The sequence below is a fragment of the Pollicipes pollicipes genome, unplaced genomic scaffold (assembly GCF_011947565.3).
Source record: "Pollicipes pollicipes isolate AB1234 unplaced genomic scaffold, Ppol_2.1 Scaffold_4219;HRSCAF=4965_pilon_pilon_pilon, whole genome shotgun sequence".
Lineage (NCBI taxonomy): Eukaryota > Metazoa > Arthropoda > Thecostraca > Pollicipedomorpha > Pollicipedidae > Pollicipes > Pollicipes pollicipes.
Genome location: NW_023596448.1, coordinates 17,929,780 through 17,955,912, shown reverse-complemented (window position 1 = coordinate 17,955,912; position 26,133 = coordinate 17,929,780). Strand labels below are relative to the sequence as shown.

The window sequence follows — 26,133 nt, the reverse complement described above, 5'->3', positions numbered from 1 at the left end:
TTGAGCAAGGTCATAATGGTGAGTGGATGGTGAGCTCTTAAACGTTCATGTATCATTGAGACTTAATAGATACATTTCGCAGAAAACAGCTCTTCGCCAAATCCACAGGCAGAACGCACATTCCTTGACAATTCACAAACCCCCTGTCCTACAACCCTCGAGATCAGGCTCTATAGATCACAGATCAGGCTATTCAGATCACATATCATACATTCCAGATCACAGGCAGAATCCCAACGACCGCTGACACATGACCCATCCGCCTCGCGAGACCAGAGCCTGACGCGCCATCTATACAGCGCTGCTGGGGTCAGGGTTCGCCGGCCTCGGTGGCATCGAGCCAGCGCCACCTGCCAGACACCAGGCGCTGCCCCTGCCGTGAACGCGCGACGAAGGACCCTGGAACATGGAGACGCGTACCTCGAGAATCGTACCATCGCGATGAGCTTGCCATACCGCAACGAGTATAAAGCCCGGTCAAATATGCCGTGTTGCGATAGCAGAAGATCGAATCGAACCAGAGGGAGCAGCGCATCTTTTGGATGATGTTGAAAATCACTAAAGCAGCCACACAAGTCATGAAATTGGTAAATAATGTAGAAAAATGTAGCCATCGACTAAAATTCATCGCATTTTAAGCCCAGAAACAACCGGTACGAAAACTGTGTTTGAATGCATTTCTCGCAGTTTTTTTGGCTTCTTATCGAAAGCAATGTTCCTTCACATACTCAATTACGGGCCTTACCATATTCACGACACATGACCTGACAAAAGAGATTGCTGTACAATGGCAATGCAACCAGAAAACATGTGACGGGTGACGGTCATAGGACCGTCAGCAGCTCGCCAGGTCATGGCAGCAGCTCGCCAGGTAACGGTCCTATGGGCAGCAGCTCGCCAGGTGGCGGTCCTATGGGCAACGGCTCGCCAGGTGACGGTCCTATGGGCAGCAGCTCGCCAGGTAACGGTCCTATGGGCAGCGGCTCGCCAGGTGGCGGTCCTATGGGCAACGGCTCGCCAGGTGACGGTCCTATGGGCAGCAGCTCGCCAGGTGGCGGTCCTATGGGCAGCGGCTCGCCAGGTGGCGGTCCTATGGGCAACGGCTCGCCAGGTGACGATCCTATGGGCAGCAGCTCGCCAGGTGGCGGTCCTATGGGCAGCAGCTCGCCAGGTGGCGGTCCTATGGGCAGCGGCTCGCCAGGTGGCGGTCCTATGGGCAACGGCTCGCCAGGTGACGGTCCTATGGGCAGCAGCTCGCCAGGTGGCGGTCCAATGGGCAACGGCTCGCCAGGTGGCGGTGCTATGGGCAACGGCTCACCAGGTGACGGTCCTATGGGCAACGGCTCGCAAGGTGACGGTCCTCTGGGATACTGTTATTGAGATTCTACTATACATATATATATATATATATATATATATATATATATATATATATATACATACATATACATATACATATATTCTATAGCACCTATTATTGAGATTCTTTCCCATCGCATACACCAAAATCACTACAATGATGCTGAAGGTACCTGGAAAGAAGCTGTTGTGGTTGATCCTTCCCCACGTGCCGTATCGCTCGGCCTCTCCGCGCTCGGTTCGTCGAGACACCTCCCCTGTGCGAGACCCCTAGGTCACGTGACCTGGGCTCTGAACCGCCTGGGGCGGTGCACGGCTCACCCCGGGCGTTGGCACCCGACGAACCGTTCCGCCCACGACTGTCCACATGAGGCTCCTGCCGCCGCAGCTGTCTCAGCAGATGCCACTGGCCGTACAGATGATTTGTCTTCACGGTCGCTTTCATGCCGCATGCCACACGCAACAGAGGCACACGCTTTGAAATAACGCTTGATGGTTAGCAGGCCAGGGTGCGTAGTGCTGGCGGGCAGAGTATACCGATTGGGGCGTGCCGTTAGCGGCCAGGGTATGCCGATGGGTTTGTGGCGTTAGCGGCCAGGGTATGCCGATGGGTGCGTGCCGTTCACGGCTACAAGCCGTACAACAAGCCAGAGCCGTCTGGCATTCCAGAATCGCAGCTGTATATCGCCCATCGCTAAAATATAGAAATATCAGAAGCATCACACGCACACACACATATATATATATATATATATATATATATATATATATATATATATCTCTCTCTCTCTCTCTCTCTCTCTCTCTCTCTCTCTCTCTCTCTCTCTCTCTCTCTCTCTCTCTCTCTCTCTCTCTCTCTCTCTCTCTCTCTCTCTCTCTCTCTCTCTCTCTCTCTCTCTCTCTCTCTCTCTCTCTCTCTCTCTCTCTCTCTCTCTCTCCCTCTCTCTCTCTCTCTCTCTGTATATAATCAAATGCAAAAGTTATGTACTATGTCATCTTTTTTCCTGTTCAAACGTTACTCCGTTCAATGCGGTAGCCAGACGTTGCCTACCGTATCACAATTACCAAATTGGTCACTTTTGGTAAAATGCGCTTCTGTGGCCATTTCACCTTTGAGCCGCATCTGCTGTTTAGGACTGATCATTGCTTACATATTAGACGTTCGGCTGAGGTCCACGTTTACCACCCTTGGTAAATTGATCTACCCCACTGCTTGTCACGTGCGTATACTCTGCAGTTGTGGTGAACTGGTGTTATTTCTTCTTTCAACTCGCTAAAAACGTGCCCACCTGCTCGGCTTCATAATGGCCGTCGTCGTTGTCGAACCGACCCAGCGGTACCATTAAGGCTATTTTTGTAACCAGCGTTTGCATGCAGCACCTCAAATATAAAGTAGCATTGGGCAAAGCTTATCTGATTAGGAACGGTATATTTTGATAGTTTATTCCCCGGTGATAACCGGACGAATTTGAAAGGTGCGTGATCCTGTCAGACTGCTTGTATTTGTTATGTTTCCAATCGTTAATGATATATTTTTTCCCTATCATATTATGCCCCTTCTCGAATTTGTGTGGCCATCCTTGTGAAAGCCTTACAATTACTTCATACAGAGATAATTTGGCATTGTCGCTGCAGCTGCTTTTACATGGAGCTATACAACATATATAGTCTTGACATGCTAGATGCCAGATCATTTTCTGATGAATAAGTCTGCGAGAATTCGAACCAAAAACAGGGAATTCCTTATAATAGCAGAACAAACACAAAGGTGATTTAGAAATGGGGGTTCCACACCGAAACAAAAAACGTCGCTGTTGTTGCGTTTTAGGATTTGATAGGATGGCAGCATGCCAATGTTGCGGCCCTCTGGCTACACCATCGGTGCCGCTGCCAAGCGGCCAGAGCAGCTCTGTCACGGGGGTCTGCTTGCGTCGGTCGCAAAAACGCACCCACTGCACAGTTAAGCATACTCTGACCCTAATTCTTCATCACCCGGAGTCTGCCACAGGTCTGAGGAAATTTCTACGTGGATGGGACACTTCATCTGCTGCTTGTCCTTCGGCATGCCTGGCCCCGGGTGCAGCATTGTTCGGGTACAGTTCGGCAGAAGTGAGCTTACATCGTGGCATGCATCACTTCCTTTCAGCGTCTTCAACAATCTCTTCGTCGTCCGCTACCGGGAAGCAATGGTGAGACAGGCGGCCACTGCCAGAAAAGCAGCGTAAAACTTGCCCTCGTCATGAGCAAGAAAGACGTTGAGCTCCGTGGTCGCAGTTTCTTAGCATCCTGGAAGTCCAAGCATGCTGCATTTGAAGCATACTGGAAGATTGGCTGCCGGCTGAAAGCGACGCGCACTTAAAAATCGTACAGGGATGCGTTCCGGGTGGCATTACTGTTCGGACTATTGCCGTCGTCTCGGGAGGTAGATTACACAACCTGTAACAGTACACCATGGCAACGGTCCGAACACTTTTACCATCAGTGATACTTGTGCCTCTTTTAATTCCCTCCGTAATACTGTCAACAAAAAATTGTTGTTTTCGCAAAGGCCGTAGTCATGACGCTCGGAATATGCTAGCAGTGCCTACGTGTCTTAATAAGAAGGCCATTTGCTGACGCTTACGATACGTTTGCGATATTAACGGTGATTCAGTGTTGGAAATTATCTTGAGGTCACCCGATAGCCTTATATTTTCAGCCAAAAAATGCGGCATATGAAATATCTGGTCAATAAAAGCAAATTCATAGAAACGGAGAACACCGATGCGTATAATTCAAAATCATTGCAACTCTACGAGCACAATGCAAAATTTTAATTCGACTAGACACGGCCCCTTTATGCCAATTTACATCAAATTCACATGAGGAAATATTTTGGAGTTTACGTTCAGTTATCCTTAATGCTGTTTCATAATGATACCCATGTGGCTCGTAGACGACGATCATATCACGAAGTAACTGAAAAGCAGAACGTGCTTGATGTTATCAGTTGGTTATCAAGAACTTAAAAAGCAAAAACGTAACCTTACAAATTGATGGTGCATATGATTTAAACGATTGCCACGCGACTTACTTAGCAAGTTTTAAGTATAATATTTATTTGACTTTGGCTCATGTCCTCATTGAGGTTACTTGTGTTAGCATATTTTTAGATGGCCACCAGAGCAATGGCTCTTTACTACCCAGAAGGCTAGATTCTTACCAATAAGCACTTCCGCTAACTCAACTCACCTATTTTAGATTTCAAACTTACTTGGACCGACCATGACCTGACATTTTTAATTTGGCTTCAGGAGCACCCCGAGACCTATTACTTAGCTTTTGACAGCAACCGACTAAAGCATTCAAACGGCGTTTAACATTCCCTGATTCCGAACTTGGTTCCAGATATACCGGCAGAGGGGAAGGGGAGGGGGGGGGGGGGTAGAAGTTACTCCCAGACGGTGACGGGTAACGCACACCAACTACACTTAACAAACTTCAAGATTACGATATTGTTAAAAAGCATGTATGCATGCAATATGCATGGTTTCATGTAATCAAAAATTCCTGGGATGAGCACTTCAGCAGTAGGTAACTTCGTGTTTTAACTTGAAACGCTCTTAATTAAACTTGACACGCTTTAACTTTAAACGCGCTCAACTTAATGAATGCTCTCAACATTACGTTGTGAACAACGCGCACTTTATTCTATGGTCCTACGTACTCTATGTTCCAGGCTAGGCATGAAATGAAAGGCATCAAAGGAGACATGCCGTAAATTCCTAACGCTTCCATACTTATTAATTTATTCTTTTTTGTTTTAGGGCGAATTATCTACTAAGTTCTCAGCTTAGTAGATAATTCGCCTTAAATACGCAGCTCTCCTGGCGCTAACACGTGTTAGTGGTGAAGTAATATTCATTTATGTTCAGGGCAATGTCACAGCTACCTTAAAGTAAGTCTTGAAAGCCTTTCATAATAATGTTGCTGGCATTTTGTGTCAGACTGATATAGATGTCCTACCTGAAAAACTGCTCGCCAAGGCACCCATGATCGAGGTTATGGGAGATCCACCTCCCTTGTTTCTTGGCAAACTGTGACAAAATATACAGGCAAGATAAACGCATATAATATTTTGAAGCTTTACGGCCCATTTTTGCATGCTCTCTTCGATACGTAGACTTCTCACAGCAGTGCCGTGCGTGCCACACTCCAACCCAGCGTGCAGGAGTGGTACAAGTGGACTTTTTGTCGCCAACCGAAGCGTTGCGAGCAAAATCGTCAAACATTAAAAAATCAGCGTAATGCGATGCCATATGACATGAAATGATAATTAGGTCCATGCTTATTAGCGTCATTAGGAATCAGCATACCACCAAAAGTCTCGTTCACGACCGCAATTTTTAATATCATGCACACAACCAAAACGCTCAATTTTACAATATCCTTCAAGCAATCGCAGGTGGATCCAGGATTTCGTCAAGGGGAGGGGGAGCACGCAACATTGTGGGAGGCCCATATAGTTAAGGCCTCCAACAAACAAAAAAATCCGGCCATCAAATTTTAAGACTCTTAGTATCCCATTTGTATACGGAAACTCATCCCACTGTGCGCGTTCCTAGAAAACTAGGCGTGCTACGTACGCACATACATGAAGTTTATTTATTTTCTCCAGGTCACGGTGAATCCCGTGATTTTGAGGTTAAATTTTCGGAGAAAAATTATTGGCAAAATAGGCTAAGTTTGGCTGCTAAACACCACTAAAACAAAGGACGAACTTGATGTTTAGCAGCTCGCCCGCCGAGTGGCCAATGCGACTAGCTGATGGCTGATGACTAATGTACAGTTTTTGCTTAGTTTGTTATGAAGGAGTACACAATATTCCATGCTTGAAACGCATCATTCACAACTTATATGAAGGTGATGCGAAAGAATAATGGGTGACACAAATTCAATAAGCAACCGAAATGTCACATACGACGCCGACGGCACCTAAATTATGTTTGACGATCGCGCGTAAAAACCGTCAGTGCATATCCAACTTCGCCTGCTCTAAGGCTAGGGCTCCAAGGCCAACAGCAATGAAACCTGAGCAATCATGGGTGTCGCGGTAGGCCAACAAAGAGGCTTCCGTCTACGAGTATGGGATGCTCAGAGCAAGCAAGAAGAACCCAAGGCCAACGTGATGGGCCCCTGAACGACCGAAAGTGCTCCGGCAGGCTGACATATAGGACCCCATCCAGAGTATATGGCTCTTTAGCCAGGGAGGCCAGTATGCGTGTGCGCACCTAGGACCAGTGTGCATAAATGAATGCCCCTATTCGATCGAAAGTACCCGTGCAGGTTAACGGAAAGAGCCGCGATGAAAGTGAAGGGTCCTCCGCAAACGAGATCAGGGGGAAAGAACTCTCTATCAATGTAGAGGGCCCCTGAGCATCGGGCGGGTCGGTGCCTTACATCATATTGACCTCAGCAAAAGCACAAGGCCCTCCGAGCAAGTGGGTAGAACCTGGGTCCAACATGAAGGGCCCCTGAGTAACTGAGTGTACCCCGGCATATAGGACCCCAATGCAGAGGTATAGAGCCTTTCAGGCAGGTGGAAAGAATACATGGAGGGCCCTTGATCGATCACGAGTCGCATGTTAGCATGATGCATGATGCATGCATGATGCATGTTAGCATGTATGTCGCATGTTAGCAGATCGTACCCTAACTGCAGCGTAGGACCCTGCGAGAAAATGCAAGGAGATCAAAGGCGACGTGGAAGGCTTCTTGGCGATCGATCAGATCAACCCGGTAAGTAGACATACAGGGGCCCCGGCAATATCGTAACACCCCTGGACAGCGTAATGAGCTTGTCTGCTCACGGGCTCCACTTTCGCTTGTAAATATTTTTGGTCGCCTGGAGACCCAAAGGCGTACAATTTCGATCGACCGTACAATTTTGTTGTGCTTTGTGCTCGAAAACTGCGTTTGCTCGCCTGGTCGTGGACCCGTTCAGAAATCCTCTCAGGGCACAACGGGGAGCACGGTTACCTCTCCCCCCCCCCCCTCTAGATCCGCCATTGTTCCGAGCAGTTTGATAGGTGGGGCTCCGGCAAGAACATAGGGCCGTTCATTCAAATAAGAAATACCCCAGACAACATGGATGATCCAGGAATGATCGAGAGTCCCCGATCAGGTTAACAGGTGGGGGGGGGGGGCGAATGTGCTGGACGCTCTATTCAAATAATACATTCCCACGACACGAAGTGGAGGGCTCCGAACGGTCGAGTGCACCCGAGCAGGCTGACAGATAGGGCCCCCAACAAAAGCGCGGGATCCTCCATTCAAAAAGGAAGTACTCAAGATCCAATGCAGATGACTCCCGAATGATCAAGTATGCCCGAGCGGTTATCAGAAACGACCCCGACAAGACCGTAGTGCCCTCCATTCAGACAAGAAGTACCCAAGACCCAGCGTGGAGGGCCCCCGAAGGATCGAGTGTACCCGTGCAAGCCATCAGATGGCCCCTGACAGGGCAGCAGTGTCCTGCATTCAAAAACCAAGACCAAGACAACAAAAGTGCAGGGCCCCCAAACAATCTAGTGTACCCAGGGAGGCGTAAAGATGGGGTCCCCGACGAGTGCGTAGGGCCCTCCATTCAAACAGGAAGAACCTGAGACACCATGTGGAGAGCCCCCGAGCAATCGAGTTTGCCCGATCAGGGTGACAGATGGGGGCCCCCGACAGGAGCGTAGGGCCCTCCATTCAAGTAAGGCATACCCACGACACAATGTAGAGGGCCCGAACGATCGAGTGGGTCAGAGGAGGTAAACAGATAAGAGGAATCTCGACAAGGGTGTGGGCACTCCATCAAAAAAGGAAGCACCCAAGACCCAATGTACAGGGCCTCCGAACGATCGAGTGCACCTGAGCAGGTTAACAGATAGGGCACGGGTGGTAAAAGTGCACTTTTTGTCGCCGACCAAATTTCTGCAGGAAAAACTGTCGCCAGCAGCGTAATGCGATATCATATGACAAATTGGTCATTAAGTCCATGCTCAGTAGCGTCATAAGAAATAAGCCTATCGCCGAAGTTCTTTTTGATCACTGCAATTTTCAATATCATGCACATAACTGAGACGTTCAATCACATACTGTCCTTCAACAAATGTCAGGATAAGTACTGCTGCTGGGAAAGCAGGCGCACCTGCCCTAGACAAATGAGATAGGCCAATTACAACAAAAGCTTTCTTTCACCCCCGCAGCTTACCGAGGCCTCATGTTTAAACTCGATCTACGGCTGGATCTGCTCTCCTTGACCGCAAAAAGGCAACAACGGACGTCGATAGCCAGGGCAGAAGAGTTAATGCATGGCAAATTACGAACCAATGGCAAACGGCACCGGGAATTGTGTTAAATATAATATAGGGGCATATAAAGGGCAAATAAAGGGGGCATGGCCTGCACGAGGCCATCCTCCCTTCTAAAAACCGCGTGCGCTTCGATCCCCATCTCAGCCACCATCAAACTATAAGTTCTTCAGTGCATCTGCAAGGAACATTTTTGACGTACATAAGACAGCTGTAATAACTGTCTTAATAGAGGCTATTACTGCTGTCCTATGTATGCCATCCAACTATCCATCCTACCTTACGAATGCTCCAAGCCTGGCGTGACGTGTTTTGACAGGTGGACGCCTTTCGCCGTACCCCAACAAGTGAATTGTATCGAAATTAGTCAACAATTTCACATAAGACGGCTAGTTCTTTCTGAACAAACTATTGGCCCTGACAGGAGGGGGGAGCGTGGGCGATACGACCGTACATTGTTCCCCTCGAGTTTCTGAGGGTACCAACGCGGCATATTGTGCAGTTTCGCTCAAATCTTTGGTAGCCTCTAGGGCATCCATTGCATGTGTGTTGACGCCAAAAAGTGTCCCTAGCAATTATGGTTTCAGCGATGTTTTTCACAACCAATGCAAGACGATTCAAGGCCGGTGGGTGCGGCGGGCGGCCAGCGACGATTCTGCGGACATCGCGGAGGGTTGGCCCTGTTACAGGAACGAAACCCTACATGATGAATAAAGGGTTCAAACAGATAAAACTACATGTAAATGTAGTTATAATTAAAGAAGGGATGCGCATCTTTATGTTCCATGTAGCTACACCATATGGCCTCGTATATATGAACGTGCAAAGCTGATGTTTGGTTTTTAGAAAACTTTGACCTTTCACGTGGTCTAGCGGGGTCAATTAACAACAGGAGACTTCTTACCAATCACGAGATCTCGTTGAAGACATTTCACTGTTTTTTATGCGAGGCTTTACCTTTCTTAGTTCGTAAACGTCAGGGAATCTTGATGCGTATGACAATGAAGTTGAAGAGCTTGAACGCTATAGTCGCTATGCCAACCTAATCGTGATAAGTCAACGTTTCGGGAAGCGACGTCAGGTAAAAGACGTTGAGAATATGGCAATTGCAACGCTACATGAATGTTTCCAGACCAAGACCATAAGAGAGACGATTTCTCGGTCATCCACCACTTGCCGATGCAGGGAACCAGAATTGCTTTTGAACTAGGGTGGGAGGGAAAATTCTATCATAAAAAGACCGTGCAGGAGTGAAAAAATCAATTCACAAAAGATGGACATATGAGCTTGTGACTGATGCTTTAGCATCAGTCAAGATATCTATTTCAAAGGTATCTATTTCAAAGGTATCTATTTCAAAGGTATCTATTTCAGAGGTATCTATTTCAAAGGTATCTATTTCAAAGGTATGTATTTCAAAGGTATCTATTTCAAAGGTATCTATTTCAAAGGTATCTATTTCAAAGGTATCTATTTCAAAGGTATCTATTTCAAAGGTATCTATTTCAAAGGTATCTATTTCCAGTTGGCATGGACGTAATAGCATAAACCTGACAAAACTCCTTGGTTTTTAACATCTTAAGCCGTTAAAGTGAAACATAATACATTAAAGTATAGTAATGTCATGGCAGTGAAATGGGCATAAACAATTATAAACACCAATAATTTGATGTTGTACTTTGCACTTTCCTTCCACAGCACTTAAACACAAAACAAAGCAAAGGAATTCAATAACAAAATAACGGAAAATTCAACAAGCATAAAACACACATACAAAAAACCTTTGGACTCCTACACATCAGCCCATCATCAAGTCAAACACAATAGACATACCTCTGGCTTTCGTCAAGATGGGGTCAGGGAAAACAAACATTTTGTCACTGTTTCTTACAAAATACCAATGTTTGTGCCATGAAAGTAGCCTAACTATGCCTAACGTAAAGAGGCATTACTTCATGTCATCCTGTCTAACTTGTTTGTATCATAGCAGCAGTTGTGAGTTACTGATTCTTGCACAATTCCTATTGCCACTTGCCGTGCACTTAACCAACTTAACCTAACTGAGAGCAGCCCATATGCTGTACATCATCTCAACTCACCTAACTGTTGACGGCAGCACTTGTGATTAAAACATGGTATAGCGTATTTTTGGCTGGTTTCAACTCGCATTTTTTTAGTTCATTTGCGTATGCTTGTTGACAGCAGACAAAGTTGACAACACACAAATCGAAATGCTTGAAATCACTTTGAACAACTTATTTTGATTGTCATGGTTAACCTATGTCAAGGGCAATAATGGGTGTGCTCCACAAAACAATCTTTCTTCTCCAAAAGCAACTTAACCTTTACATGACCATGCCAGTATTGATGCTTGCCTTTTCAGCTGCAGCAAAGGCATCTATTTAGGCTTGTTTATTCATATTTAATGACAAAGCTTGACATGTTGGCTTCACATTTTAAATGGCATGGTTTGACTATATGTTACATGCTAATATTTAACTCATAATTTCTATGCAGTTTAGGGTATACTTGTGTTAGAAATACAGTGCATATGTACACTACAGTCAATTGCCAGCCAGCAAACCATTACAACTATAGAAAACATCTGGCTAAAGCAGCCATGAGGGACCACTTCAAGAAATTTGGGGCAAATATCCAAAAATATGGAATAAAATAAGCCCATTGCATGTCTTGTGGCATCGCATTTGTCTCATGACAAAACTCGATTGATTGAAACAGAAAATGGCTAACTCTGGTTACCAATCATGTGTTGAAAGCAGGTAAGGTAAGCAATTGCTTGGTTCACAGGAGGATTACTGGCTTCCTCCTGCTCCCCAAAGACAAAAATTCAGTGCACTTTGCATGGTCTGCTGGCAGACAGTCATCCCACTCACCTCCAAATATAAATATCAATCATGCCCACCAGCCTACGAGATTAAAATGCGAAACAAGTAAAATGTGTGCATGATAAACATTTCCAGCGGGCAGAATTTCGCCATCAAACATTTCTGTGTTAGCTGCGTCAGGTCTGTCCCAAAGCTCTGTATGGCAGCTTTAGCGTACCCTTGCCATGTAGCCTGGTGAGTAAGACACTCGAAAGGCTTAGATTTATCATTATTGAGCACCGCCATGAACCAAGAAAACTGTTAACCGAGGATTTAAGAGGGCAAATATGGCGGTAAAAATAAGTTCCGTGCTTCAAATTTTCTCCTTCATTCCCCGTGAACTGTTCACTCTTGGCTGTATATCGAACATGTTTGGGCGGCTGGCGAATTAATCCAAGTTATATATGAAATACGTACAAGTTTGCAGTTGGAGAATCTTGCAGAGAAATTGGTAAACATTTTAATCAACAGATGATACCTCTAAATCCAAACCAAAAGAAAGGAAAAATAAAGTGGTATCATACTCGTATGATACCAAGAAAAAGAAAAGCAACATTTGCTAAGTGCTCAAATGGCGATCTTCACCTTGTAAATTTAATTTGGAAGATATTTCTTGAATCCTTCACTCCTGCACTTCGGGAGCGACGCAATTTAGTGGTCGAGTTTCCTCGGAGAAAAATAAACAGATGGACTAAAATTATCTACCAGGTCTTTCTGGTATTTGCACCAGGCTCTGCTTTCGTGGTGTGGTGGTGAGACGAAAAAATAGGGGATGCGTGAAAACCTTAGATTTGGCACACGGCTGCCGATTGTAATGCATTTGGTAAACGTTAATGCGTGCAAGCGGCTGGAGTCGCTGGGGTTCTTGCGCTCGGAGGTACCTGGCGCCCTTGCTCTGTGCGTACATAGGCATGGATCAGATGTAGGTGGGGCAGGACATAGCCACAGGTGTCCAGGTTCTGTGGAGCCTCGTTTATGCTTGATGGTTTCAAGTGAGCTCGGCTTTGGATGACATCTGAAAACCTCAGAAAGGGAAATGGGGGTTTGGCATGTGCGATTAGACAATGTCAGGCGGGAGTGAAAAATTCACATAAAATATGGGGAAAAGGAGTGCAACATTCCTCCTCATAGGATGTTGCTTTACACCCAAAGTCGGCAATTCTAGGACACTGTGCCGATGACTATATCGTGGTCTGGGCCTTCAGTTACAGTAAACTGAGTAATGAACTATTCGACAAACACACCACAATGAAAAAGTATCCGAACTTAAAAAAGGGTGTATCTCAACGAGGGCACACGGAAAACAAACGCCCCGTCTACGACCAGCTTCTCCAGCTCGAGCGAGGCATGAAAATCCGGACAACGTCCATAAAAAGCGGCATCGCTGTATTCAAGAGGTATTGGGATTCTCTGTCCGTTAGGGTCTTCTCCACAAAGCAGTTGAACGGCATCATGCTTGGGACGGAATCATCGGATTCGGGCGCCGTTCGCCCCGGCACCCAGCGGCCCACCGCTGCTGCGCCGGCTGGCCGCACCCCGCCCGGCGGCCTGGCGCCAGCAGCTGAGCTGCAGCCTGCAGCCCCGTCACCCGGGGCGGCGTGTGTTGCTGACGCGGTTGCTGGCACGGCGCCGACTGCTGCTGTGCTGGCGGCTGGCTCTCCGTCCGGCGTGTCTACGTCTGCGCTGCTGGTGGCTGGTGGATCGCCGGCAGCTGGCTCGCCGCCTGTCCTGACGCTGGCGGCTACCACGTCGGCCAGGGATGTGCCCACCGCTGGGACGGTCGGTCGTCGCAAGAGCGGCGCGTCTGTCCTGCGGTGATAGCTGTTGGACCTGCACGGGCTGGAGTGAAGCCCCGTGGTTGGTAAGAGTGTTAACCTATTTCCCATGTGTGTTTTCGTTCTGTGCATACGCTTAGCTTCGCCGGATTGCCTCCTCGTCTTTCTGTTTTAGTCCACCCGTTATAAGGCTACCGTCCAGCGAGCCACTTCGTCTGGCCTCAGGCATTGGTTTGTATTACTGCAAGTATGAAACATTGAACTGTGTATCGCAATTTAGCTACGATACTACCGCGCTGAAGGCGGCGAGTTTTCCGATGCATGGTCTTGAACAATCCAACGGCCGTGATGTACTTCTGACGCCGGCCGCCGGGCGCCGGCTCCAGCCTGCGGAAGCCCCATTGACCTAGCTACTGGACCATCTGTCGTTGCGCCGGTGACTGACACTGCTGTTTGGGTGAGTCGTTCCCCGCGAGTTTCATGGATTGTGGTCTGCACTGGCCCTGGCAGATCGCTGCCATTCTGTTATGTCAGTATATCTTCACTGAGCACAGTTGTTGATGCATTTTCGTTGGAATTTCGTCTTTATCCTCCGAAACATTTTTCGTTTCTTTCATTGTAGCTTTCCTGAACGCGATGCTGTCCTCACTATTTTTGTTTTACGCACTGCGTTCCAGTAAGCTGTTCAGTTATCTTATTTGTATTGAGCTATAGAGTTTGCGCTCTAGTGCCCATAAAGTCGTAAGCTCCGATTGGAGTAGCCCTGAGGTCATCTTCCTCTTTAAATACTGTGTTCAAAGCAAAAATTCGCGGACGGGCGTCGCCGGACGTTGTAGGAACGGTGGACAGGAGCGTTTGTCCGTGACATCGTGGCGCACGCAACCACATCAACATACACAATTACACGCGTGCGCACAAACATGCACACCTCATGCACCTAAATAATTAATGCACTTTTGCAAACGTGCTGTCACGCCAGTGCTTATGCAGGGGATTTTGAGGAGTCGAAATGACTAATTATAAAGTTATTTTCATGAACGTCAATGGCTTGGCAGGCCAATGTAAGTGTAGAGACATGAGACTACTTGAGGGAAAGGAACTGTGATGTTATCTTCCTTTAAGATACGCACTTAACGAAAGACGAAATACCCCGTTTCGATGTCCTCTGGAGAGGCAGCTAATATCATGTGTTATACAAGCATCAGTAGAGGAACGTCTATTCTCAGTCATACAAATCTTCAACATGACGTTCTTTTCCAGTACGCGTGTGACAGAGGCAATTATGTTATCTTAAGAGGCAAGACTGACACCGCTACTTACGTGCTTAGGTATATGTATGGCCCAAAATTATATTCCCGTTTATGCGTCATTCTGAACATAGGTGACTGCGACCACATTATTCTTGGCGGAGATTATATATTCAGAAAAAGGCAGCTTAAATTACGTTCACGAAAATGTTAAAGCCAGGAAGAAGTTTATTTTAGTCTGCGATAAACACAACACTGTAAATTTGTGGAGGCATCATGAAATTAACGAATAGCAATTAACGTGGTTTAAACCCAGATTGCATATGTTTTTTAATTGTCACTACTTGACAAGTCTACGCCATATCAGTGGCCATATCATATCAGTGAGATTGCAGACTGGCGAGTTGCATTGAGGTACCCTGTTCTGTAAATTTAATAACTTGCTCCTAAATAATGATGAATACATAAACGTGGTTGAAAAATGTATTGAACAAACAATAGAACAGTATGTTTTGCCCGTTTGCTCCCCAAAGTTCTTTTCAGACATTCGTAATTAAAAAAGATCCCAATTTTTCATCCATGATGATTTCTTCAGCGGAGAGCTTAATGATGACTCGTGGAGACACTGTAAGGTTTTCCAAGCGAAAAGCAAAGCAATTGAAACAGAAAGAAAGAGGACTCATTATCGACGTGGCCAACGCCAGCGCAGAATGTTGCCGCACGAAGTTGGAAGAAAATGCCTTTCATTTACGTGAATATAAAAACTTAAAAACGCTAGAGACCCTAAAGTCAATGGATTCATTGGAAGATCTAGAACCGTATGGCATGAAGGTAATGAAATATCCTTCAAACATTTTCTACGCTTGGACAAGAAAAACGCAATGAGAAAAGTGCTGTCTGTTCTCAAAGTTGATAAACAGAAAACGACACCAACCTGTTCAATACTTAAAACTTTCTCTGAGGATCTGTCAATAAAGAAGATACAACAGGTGCACCGCATGCCATTAAACTTCTATAGGTTCCTTGATAAAAACGTTAGCACAATTAAATGCAGAAGAAAGCGTGCTGCTAACACAGCCATTGCTCTCTGAATAGTTAACGGAATCACTGCAGAGGTTGAGAAAAGGGAAATCACCTGGTTTGAAAGGTTATACATCATGCTTTCTTCAAGTGCTTTTTAAATCCACCGAGATCTCATAAACAGGGCATCAGAATAATAGTACCAAAACCCAGTAAGACCCTTGACTGCATAAAAGCGTGGGGCGCAACCACAGTGCTAAATGTCGACTCCAAAATTATATCCGACGGCATTGCAGCTGGGCTGCAACGGGGCATAGGTCAGCCCGTTAATCCGTGTCAAATGGCATACACCAAGGAAAGATATAATGGAGAAAACACGCGCCTTTACACACACGTACACACGCGCACGAAAAAAACACGTATTGGATGTCGTTAACACTTTATCTTGAAAAGAAAAGCATCGGCTGATTACGCCAGCTAAATCCGAGGTTGCGTTTCATTCGTTATCATGGAAATTTTTCACGGTGCCTATAAATGTGACATTTGAGAACGCTTCGGAATTTGATTAATCTATCGCATTCGAATCATGAAATTTTCCAAAATCATTCTCAGTGGCTGCCTGGGCGAGAAAATCTACCTGAAATGCAGCATGCGGCAGTGAGACCCGTCCTCGAGCTATCTTTTCAACCTTGCAGTAAACGTGGCTGCTAAGCAAGTATTGCAATCAATCTAGTAAGCGGCATTCAGGTAGGAGAGAAGACTGAAGTAAGAATATCGCAATATACAGACATGATACTATTTAATGATAGATGGTCAGCTTAGATCAGCGTTCAATAAATGATAAGTCATCGTTAAATGTGTCTTGAGGGCGCATTACATGAATTAAAAACCCTCACCTCATTTTCTGGCTTGATGCTAAATGTAAAAAACCTTGTGTCTTTCAATTGGCGCTCCATTACAAAATGATATTAAGAACGGCCCCGGTATTAAATGCGCGCACCAAATGAAGGTCACTTTCAAGCAACAATAATAACATTACGCAAATTGACACCGCGCCAAAGCAACTGCCTACATAAAAGGAGCTTACCCAGTAGCGTGGCAGAAAGCTCATTGCTTTAGGAACTGTTACGGTGATTACGTCCCTACTTATTTCTAAGTTATTTTGTTTGCTTATCGCGTCACCAATCCCATTCCCAAGACTTTGAAGTACATTGAACGCCTTTTCTTTTCCTTTTTGCGGGGAAATAAGCGAAAGCCCATAAAACGTGCCAAAGTAATTCAAAATTTCGGACATGGTGGATTGCGCTTGGTTGACGGACAGGTGTTTACGAGCAATTTGAAACTTGTATGGCTAAAGAGACTACTTACCTGGGATGCGGTCTGGGCACAATTAGCCGCAATTGAAAAACCGTCCTTTTAAAACATATTGTGGCTCCGAAGTAAAAAGCGGTTTACACCGAAATAAAGCATTGTTTCTGGAGAGACGTTATTGATCCCTTTCCATGGCTCACCCGTGGCCATTCTATGTGTATGCGACAAATTCTTTTTGCAACTTTTTAGTTCTCTGACCACACCAAATTTAAGCATGCGATCACAAGCGGCTGGGTTCGAAAAGACCTATTTCTTCCTGACGTCGTGGACGAGAACACGGGAAAACTGCATACAAAGCTGACCTTAGAAGATAAGCTTGACATAAGAATGGCATGCATATGTTATGAAAGCTTGATAAGAAGTCTTCCTAGTGCGTCAAAGAACCATCGCCTTCTATGGCTGCAAAGCACGCCTTGCAACTAAGAAGAAATCTTGTGATGAATTGTCCAAAATTGTCACGATTAACGTACAATAAACACAAAGGATCTAAATGTAGCAGCATACATCGGGCAAATGAACGCCAGAAAGAGAAATGGGTAAGGGACATAGGATGTTTCGAAGAGAACAGCATGCCATAAGTCATCAATGCCACACATTCAGCACGCATAAAGCGTGCTGAATGTGTGGCATTGCGTGCATAAATGCCAAAAGCCAAAACAAGTAGTGAAACGCATCTCATTTTATGGGCGTAGGAACATGGGGACAGGGGGTCATGCCCCCACTTTTCAAAGTGTGGGGGGGGGGGCAGTAGTGTTAACTGGCCCCCCACTTTTCTGATGAAGGGTGCATTTGGCTTACTTTCGCACCACCTTAAACATTCATGCCGATTTACTTAGATCACCAGCCATATCCCTTAAGATGTGTTATCTTTTTCTTTTGCTCGTTGGCCATCGCTTAGTATTGCAGTCGCAAGGCCGACGCCGCACGGCTTGGAGACTGCAACGCTGGGCGTCGAGGCTGTTGTTGCTGTGACTTGCGAGCGCGCATGTTCAAGACCATATTGCGTAGTTTTCTTATCAGTCATCAGTTCTGAAAAGATCGTAAGCATTTTAAGACGAACATGGGTCAGCCATGTTGATACAAATTAGGAACCCCATTTCATTTCAAATCTACGGTCAGGGAGAACTCAATATCTCTGAAGAACACAGAAAAACACGGAGCTGTGGTCTATGTGACAGTTATTGGACAGCGTACGGTGATCAGGGATGATGCTGCGCCAATGAGCGCTCCTGTGCTAATCCGGGGCTAGCTGCGCGGGTCAGAAGGCCTCCCGTGTTAGGAATGGGAACAATGTGATATGACATATCGTTCTAATGACCTCCGGATCGACAAGGAGATCCCGCTCCATGTCTCCAGACTGATAGTCAGAAGACACTTCGCAATAGGACAGAATGGCCCTTCAGCTCTTGACCGGAAACGGCCAAGGACTGAAGGTGTTCCCCTGGTGTTCTACTCAAGAAGCTCCTTGCCCGGAAGGAAATAAGGGGCCTCATTATTGTTGAGTAGATTGGGGGTCTCATTATTGTTGAACTGAAGGTGTTCCCCTGGTGTTCTACTCAAGAAGCTCCTTGCCCGGAAGGAAATAAGGGGTCTCATTATTGTTGAGTAGATTGGGGGTCCCATTATTGTCGAACAGGGTGGGTCGAAATGAGCTTAAAAAACGAGCAGGGTCATGCCATGTTTCCCTGAGAGAATCGTTTTTTTCAGAATTTATTATTAAAACAAATTAAGTCAAAAAAGGGTTGAAATTGCCCGCCGTCAACCTCGAGAGGAAGATCAAGGATGGTCTGGGTTGCAGGTTACGTAAAATCGAAAAGTTTCGGCCGCTGCAAGTGCCACCAGACGGCGAACGCCGTGTTAGTCTGTGTACTGGATAAATAGCTGCAAAAAAACGAAAAATAGAGATTCTACCTTCACTCTTCCAGTTCAACCATTAGATCCCAGACCCACTTCGCGGTGCTTTAATGGCCAATCTGTTCTTGTCATCAGTCTAAAAATTGCACATGTGAAACATGCGCTTAGACAGTCCTGCAAGTGTAAGATCTGATGTCATGAAGTTTTTAAGGATATTTTTCAGAAGCGTCGTCATTTTCGTTCACCCGTTGGCTACAACTTAGTGTTGGCTGCTGTGCCGACACTGCGCGACCTATGGAGACTGCAACGCTTGGCGTCAAGGCTTGTGATTTTAAGATTTTCGAGTGCGCATGATCAAAATTGCGTCACATAACTTGTATTACCATTCGATTAAAGTGTTTAAATATTATAATTTCAGAAGCGTCATCATGCTCAGCTGACTATGGAGACTGCAACGCCTGGTAGCGAGGTTTTTGTCGCGAAGATTTGGGAGCGCGCATGTTAAAAAAATCCGTTACACAAATTGTACCACTAATCGATTCTGACTAAATGGTAAACGTTTTCAGACAAATGTGGCTTGGCCATGTTAATGCACATTGTTGGTCACTCGATCTGCAATCAAATTTTCATCATTATTTTTTGATCAAACATATCGATATATAATCTACCTTCGCAACGTCCTCAATGTTTGTAGAGCCCAGATAAAAAACTCTGACAAAGCTTCTGAATTTAATCGGTTTAGAAAGAGTCAACTAACCATTGCAAATTAAGAGCCCCGGTGATTCATTCCATGCAGTCGCTCAACACCTGATTCATGCAGTTTATTGACCTCGAAATACAAACAGAATTGAGCTCACGGTAGGTCCTGATTTCTGATCTGGTTAAAGCGTTTCTGCAGTTTCTGCCGTTTATTGACCCCAAAATACAAGCAGAATTGAGCTCACGGCAGCTCCAGGTCTCTGTTCTGATTACAACCTAAAAATAACAATAAAACGAAGAAGGCCTTGCCACTTGTTAACAGGTGAGGTAGATTAGGGGATTTTGGGCGGGATCACCATAAGATGGGCTTTTGTCAACCTTGTTTCCCCTTGGCAAAGCCCGCGCTACGCCCATGCCTACACACAAAAGCAGATCAAGTCGCATAGGTTGCATGATGGGCAATGAAGTGTCCGTTGAGTCAATTCATGCCTAAGGCAGACAGCTTTCCGGAGGCTGTTTTTCTGGGATGGTGTGGTGTAAGGGAAGATAATTCGGAAAAAGAGGCTGTTGCAGGTGTTCAGCACATGTTTCATACACCATGTAGTAGTAACGCCGATCCAAAAGTATGCAACAAAGCGGCCATGCGATCAGTTCGCAGTCAGTCATGCGCGAGACATCCGGGCCAGGGCAGTGGCCACAGAGGGCGGACAGGAGCAGGGCTCAGATAAGGAACATATGACAGATGGGCCTTATTGTGTAGATTGGTTCTTGAAAGAGAATCTCTAGTCTTGTGGCTTTTGCCACATTGTTTCTGGTAGTTTCAAGCTACCGACTTTGTTTCCGCCTAAAATGCCGCTACAAGTCTTATTTCTTGTAAATCAGCCAGCGAAATGAAGGCGCATGAGAAGTCCTGTCGCACTGTGAGCCATGGATCGATTTTCAAAATTCTCACCAGCCAATATCCAGGCCGTATTTTGGCATCTTCATTATGGAGGTACATGCTTCCTCAATGACCCAAAATGCCTACCCGCTCGTGGAATTTCGCCTCCCCAGGAAAAACGACGTAAAAATGGACGATTGATCTTGGGAAGCTTGATAGCCTTATTTGCCAAATGACATCATGTGAATATGCAATATTGTGCACAGTGAGAACAGTTCCAGATGCATATCTAGCATAGCAGCCATGACACTCGATTAAAGGGCAATAACGACCTGCACCCCTACCGCCCCAAACCCCCCCCCCCCCCCCGGTCATCGGGCTTGCTTTCCAGAAAAAGTTGCTGAAGTACGCCCTGTGGTTGGCCTCCCCCACTTTTGGAAACGTCCCTACGCCTATGTCTCATTTAAAGCCTTCCCTGCAAATATTTTGCCTACAAGTGCAAATAAAATATGCATATGGATGAACACTGCAGAATGACTCACTTCCACAGCGTGGCTATTACAGCAGAGGTGCTATCATCAGGAACTAGCCAACAATGTCCTCAGAGAGAACCAAATGTTAATATTTTACTGAAATCCTGTGACATTTCGACCCCAATCCCACAAAACCTGCATACTTTTTAAGCAAAACTCGTGATAAAGGGTAAGATGGCAATGGACCCTGTACCCCCTTCCTCATCATTACCTAGATTTGCCTCACTCCTCATTCCTCACTTCCCATTGCCCCCCCCCCCCCCCCCCATTGCCTACATCATTGGCTATCGTATAAGTTTCCAGCAACCAGGACTCATATCAGCAAAACTTGAACCGTAAATAATCATTGAAATGCTAAAAAAACATTGATGAAATAACTGCCTAGAACGGACAAAGCTTTTGAAGGTAGGATGGGGGAGCAGTCAGAAATAACGTAACGTACCCCAAAATATGGATGTCTTCCAGGCTGCCACACTTCTTCACAAACTTAGTGGAAGGGTCGAAGCCCTGGACTGAATGTACAGCTAGGTACACCGCCGATTTGTAAATCTATGTAACTGGTAGCCATCATCAATCGGGATAGGAGCAAAAGTCGCATAAATTGGCACTGCGGAACCATTCTGACCGCCTATCAATTTATCATATGCGAAGTGCCTCAGACTTTAACATCGAACGCACGGTTCTTTTCCAAGAGGGAAGGCTGGTCGCTTGTGACTGTTACGGTGAGTAACAGCCTTGTCAGACTTCGTTGTCATAAAGAGACAGTCAGGATAATCTCGTGTTAATTTCTACCTCGATCGGATCATCTCGCCGACGTACCCTGAACTGCAAATACCCCTCGTCGCTGATGACAGCATGCTGAATCGCGGCACCGCCAACGAAGTAAACAAGGCCCAAAAATGAAACCCTAGGCAGGCATTCAAGACACTGCGACGCGAACGCCACTTGCAAAGCCGTCGTGCATTGAAAGTCACCGCCCACCTCATATCAGTCGCCTTGCAACGATTGAAACATGTTCATGCGGCCAGATGAAACCCCCTCCCTCTCCCATATGCAGATCTCTTCAGTAGTCTATGTTGTCTAGTTTGGGACTCTGGGAGTCGGCTGGTAAAATCAGCGATTCGGCCGACAGGCCGCGCCCTAGGATATACACTGCTCTTTCTCCGACCTGTGACCTGAGCGAACGACCAACTAAAAGGCATAGGATATTGTTGTTGCCGGGTTGGGATGAAAACTAAAAGGCATTATGGTGCCGTAAGGTACGGTAAAGGGGTTTTACAGGAAGGTTTGCTTGTCTTGCGTGACGAAATGCCTTACCATGGAGGCATAAATATTATGTAGCGAGACCATATGTTCCATTTTGCAGAGTGGGCTTTATAATTTCGTTGTGGCCGTCAACAAAATTTTATATGAAACACATTTCTTGGCACACTGCAAAACCTTGTGAAGCCGCAACAGCTTCGCTTAAACATATACATGTTTGTTGCCGACCTTATCCGCCAAGTCGGCACGTTCTAAGACCCCTGACAGCGTGGCACAATCACCTTATTGCCCTTCATTGCTCTATATTGCACTTAATGCACAGCTTATTGCACTCGCATTGTCCCCCTATATTTTTTACGGTAAGCACATAGGTTTGATATAAAGAACCAGTTAAATCCGAGTAATAAAACGAGCACAAATCCACCCAACATTGCACATTTTGCAAATTCCGAATCAGATTTGGTTCCATGCATCATGGCGCATTATTGTGGCAAAGGAAACGGCATTTATCAATGGCATTTTTAACCGGTTTTACGCAAAGCGGCAAATATAGAATACATGGACACGTTGATCACCTATTTAGCAGTGAGCGGACTGTTCCAAACCATTCGTTCTGGACGAGTTTGAGTGCGATGCAGTCTCATTTTATGTTAAATGGACATTTTGTCATCCAGTGAAGTTAAACACATTCGTAAATTATACAACTATCTATTTGTTCAGCTCAAGAAGAGTTATGTTGCGCAAACTGGTTTCACAACAAAAAAGCAGTGCAAGAAGTACATAAAAGAATAGTTCACGCCGGTTTGTCTCATTTCCTTTTGGAACGTGCATATAGCATGCGAACATTCTATGCACTATGCACGGTCCTATTGGAACATGCATAGTGCATAGAACGTATAGAACATGCGAGACAACATGCTGTCTGTGTGGTTTACCATTTTGATATGCACTTAACATCAGAATATGGACAATGCACGCTGTTTCTGATAAATCGGAATGAACTCTCCGCCCGCCTGCGGCCCGGAATTATAGCAGTGAACAGCTGAGACAGAGTCGGCGCAAAATTCCACATGGTCGCTGCTCCACCGTTTCCGATGACTCAACCGGTAGATGCTCGACCGTTTCCGGTGACTCAGCCGGTGGCTGCCCCACCGTTTCCGGTGACGCCACCGGTGGCTGCTCGGGAATGGCCAGTTCCGTCTCGATAGAGCCAACACTGGAGGCTGGTCCTGGAGGACGAGGGACCATCAACCTTGGAGGGCCTCCGGTGTTTTGCGGCACTTGCTCTCTCTGAGATGGTATTTGCTGCCGTCTCGTGACTGGCGCTGGTAGTCGCCTGGGCGCCGGCGCCGTTTGCGGGCGGTACCGGCCGCGCGCGGCCACCCCCAGGTAGTTCCTGTAGGCGTGCGCCGAGCGGACTTCGCCATGCTCCACCAGGTGGTCGACCAGCGAGGCCAGGAATGCGTCGGACCGCACGGTAGCCGTGTCGCAGACGACGAACAGCTGTCGACGGGCTCGCGTCACCGCCACGTTGATGCGGCGTCGCTCGGCCAGGAAGCCGACCTGACCGCGCTGGTTGGATCGCACCAGCGACAGCAGCACGGCCTCCTTCTCACGGCCCTGGAAGCCGTCCACCGTGCCCACCGCCACGTCCAGCCGCAGCTGACGCAGGCGGGCGCGCACCAGGTCCAGCTGCCGCTTGTAGGGCGAGATGACGCCCAGCTGGCCGATATCTAGCCCAGCGCGCAGCAGCGCACGCGCGTGTGCCACCACGATGTCCGCCTCGCCCTCGTTCGCAATGGAGCCCATCTTTGAGTCGGGCGTCTCCTCCAGCCGACAGCCGGCCGTGTCGACCACCAGCAGGACGGGGCCCGTCTCTGTCGTGTCGCGCACGCCCGGCAACTGCGACAGTCGGTGCCGGCACACGGCCGGCGCCGCCTCTAGAAGGCTGCCGTACATCGCCTCCGACGGCCAGCGCTGAATGTGCTCGTGCATGCGGTACTGGGTGCGCAGCATGCGCACGACTGCCGCACCGTGCAGCGCCATTTGGCGCTCCATCAGCGACACGGCCAGGCCCTTCTCCGCGGCCTCCCGGCTCAGGACCATCGGCGGCAGCTGAGAGTGGTCGCCCGCCAGCAGCAGCTTGTTTGCGAGGGGCGCCGCTAGCCAGCAGGCCGCCTCCAGTGCTTGCGAACATTCCTCGATCACGACTAAGTCAAACGGCGCCTTGCCGTCTGTTGGAAAATGTTCTGAAGCGTCGCCGTCGTCGTCGTCGTCGTCGTCGTCGGACACGTCGATGTCTTTGACTGTTTCCACAGCTGGTGTTAGATTGTCGAGCAGCCCACTTAAGTCTGGGAGGCTGTGGATCCGGAGCCTAAGGTTGGCAGCGTGCGACAGTGTGCACAGAACGACCCTGGCCAAGCCAAGTATTTTCTCAGACACGCGATCCCACTGCGCCCGTTCTTGTTTCTTGTCATTCGTTGACATCCAAAAATGTTTCTGTGCGGACTCGTATTGATCATGGTTGATGAAGTCCTCAACTAGCCCTTTGAGGGTTAAGTGTTGCAGCGACTCGCGGACGCGTACGGGATTACCCACACGAACCATCCTCTCGCCACGAGCGGCCTCCAGACGGTCCAGAACGTTGTCCACCGCATTGTGTGACGCCGCACACACGAGCACACGCTGGCCCAGCCGCTGGTGCTGCAGGATCACCTCGACAACGGTGGCGGTCTTGCCGGTGCCGGGCGGGCCGTGGATGATGGCCAGCCGCCGCTGGCGCAGCGCGAACTCCACCGTGCGTCGCTGGCCGTCGTCCAGCCGCCGGTTGATGAGCCGTAGCTGGCCGTCGGCCTCCGCCAACTGCGGCGGCAGGCGCTGCGCCGGCGGCTTCAGCGGCACCTCGGCGAACAGCGCGGCCCGCATCCGCAGGATCGGCCCACCCTTCGCTTCAGCCAGCTCCTCCAGCGCTTTCACCATGTTCTTGTGCGTCATCTCGTCGTCGGTCCTCATCACGCTGACGGGCTCGCCCACGACGAGCGAGGTGACCTCTCCGAAGTCCAGCGTGAGCTCGGCCTTGGTGACGCGTGACACGACGCCGCACCAGACGTCGCCTGGCACCGGCTCGCGCGAGGCCGTGCGCCCCGCTGTACGACGCGCCACCACGGAGTCCGAGGCCCGGCGCGTGATCACATGGTCGTTGGCGCGGATGCTGTGCCGGGGCAGTTTGCGTGCCCGGGGGCCGGTCGAACGCAGCACCAGACGCTGACCACAAAAGGTGCGACTGGCGGCGGTGACGGCCACCGAGGACAGCAAATTGCCTGACGCCTGCTGCCGCTGTCGCTCCCGCTGTTGCCGGTGCTCCATCTCCAGCAGGCGCAGGTGGAGACGAACGAAGTCCTGGCAGGTTACCAGCTCCATCGTGGCCGTAGCTGCAATATCGGGGAGCGGCTTACAAGCGCGTGTCGACGCTGAGCGGTCGGTCCTGGGTCACCGGCCTATTATGAAAACGACCACAATTTTCATCAGATTTAAACGTCATATTCTGAACACAGTGAAACACATCAGCCTGGGATGTAACCAAAAGCTCGAAAATGCATCACGAAGTGAGGAAAAAAGACTATCAACCAGAATACAAGGCCGCTGAGACGCCAAAAAAAGTGTCTGTGACATGTCTATTATACTCAAATGCCTTTTGATAGACTGTAGTAATATCCTTATTCATTGTAGAAAAAAACAGTAGAACGGAGAGATAGATGCGTTGATATTTCGGCAACATGCCTTTATCGAAACGAATGTCAGTCTTAGTTTTTCTACGAGGAATAAGGCTATTACTACCGTCTTATCCACATGCACGACGTTTCTCGCAAGTGCACGTAACAACTCACATACCTTTAAATTCAGTCTGACA

The 26,133-nt window shown here is 47.6% G+C and overlaps 1 protein-coding gene across 1 annotated transcript; it reads right to left on the bottom strand.

Annotated features, from left to right (window-relative positions):
* Nucleotides 1–310: 310 nt before the first annotated feature.
* LOC119094947 (DNA-binding protein SMUBP-2-like) lies at nt 311–25,643 on the bottom strand. The gene is made up of 4 exons (XM_037217858.1): nt 25,125–25,643; nt 24,818–24,980; nt 23,590–24,541; nt 311–350 (listed from the first exon to the last, which is right to left on the bottom strand). The coding sequence occupies exons 1-4, from the start codon at nt 25,641–25,643 to the stop codon at nt 311–313; spliced, it is 1,674 nt and encodes a 557-aa protein (XP_037073753.1).
* Between the last annotated feature and the right edge of the window lie 490 nt (nt 25,644–26,133).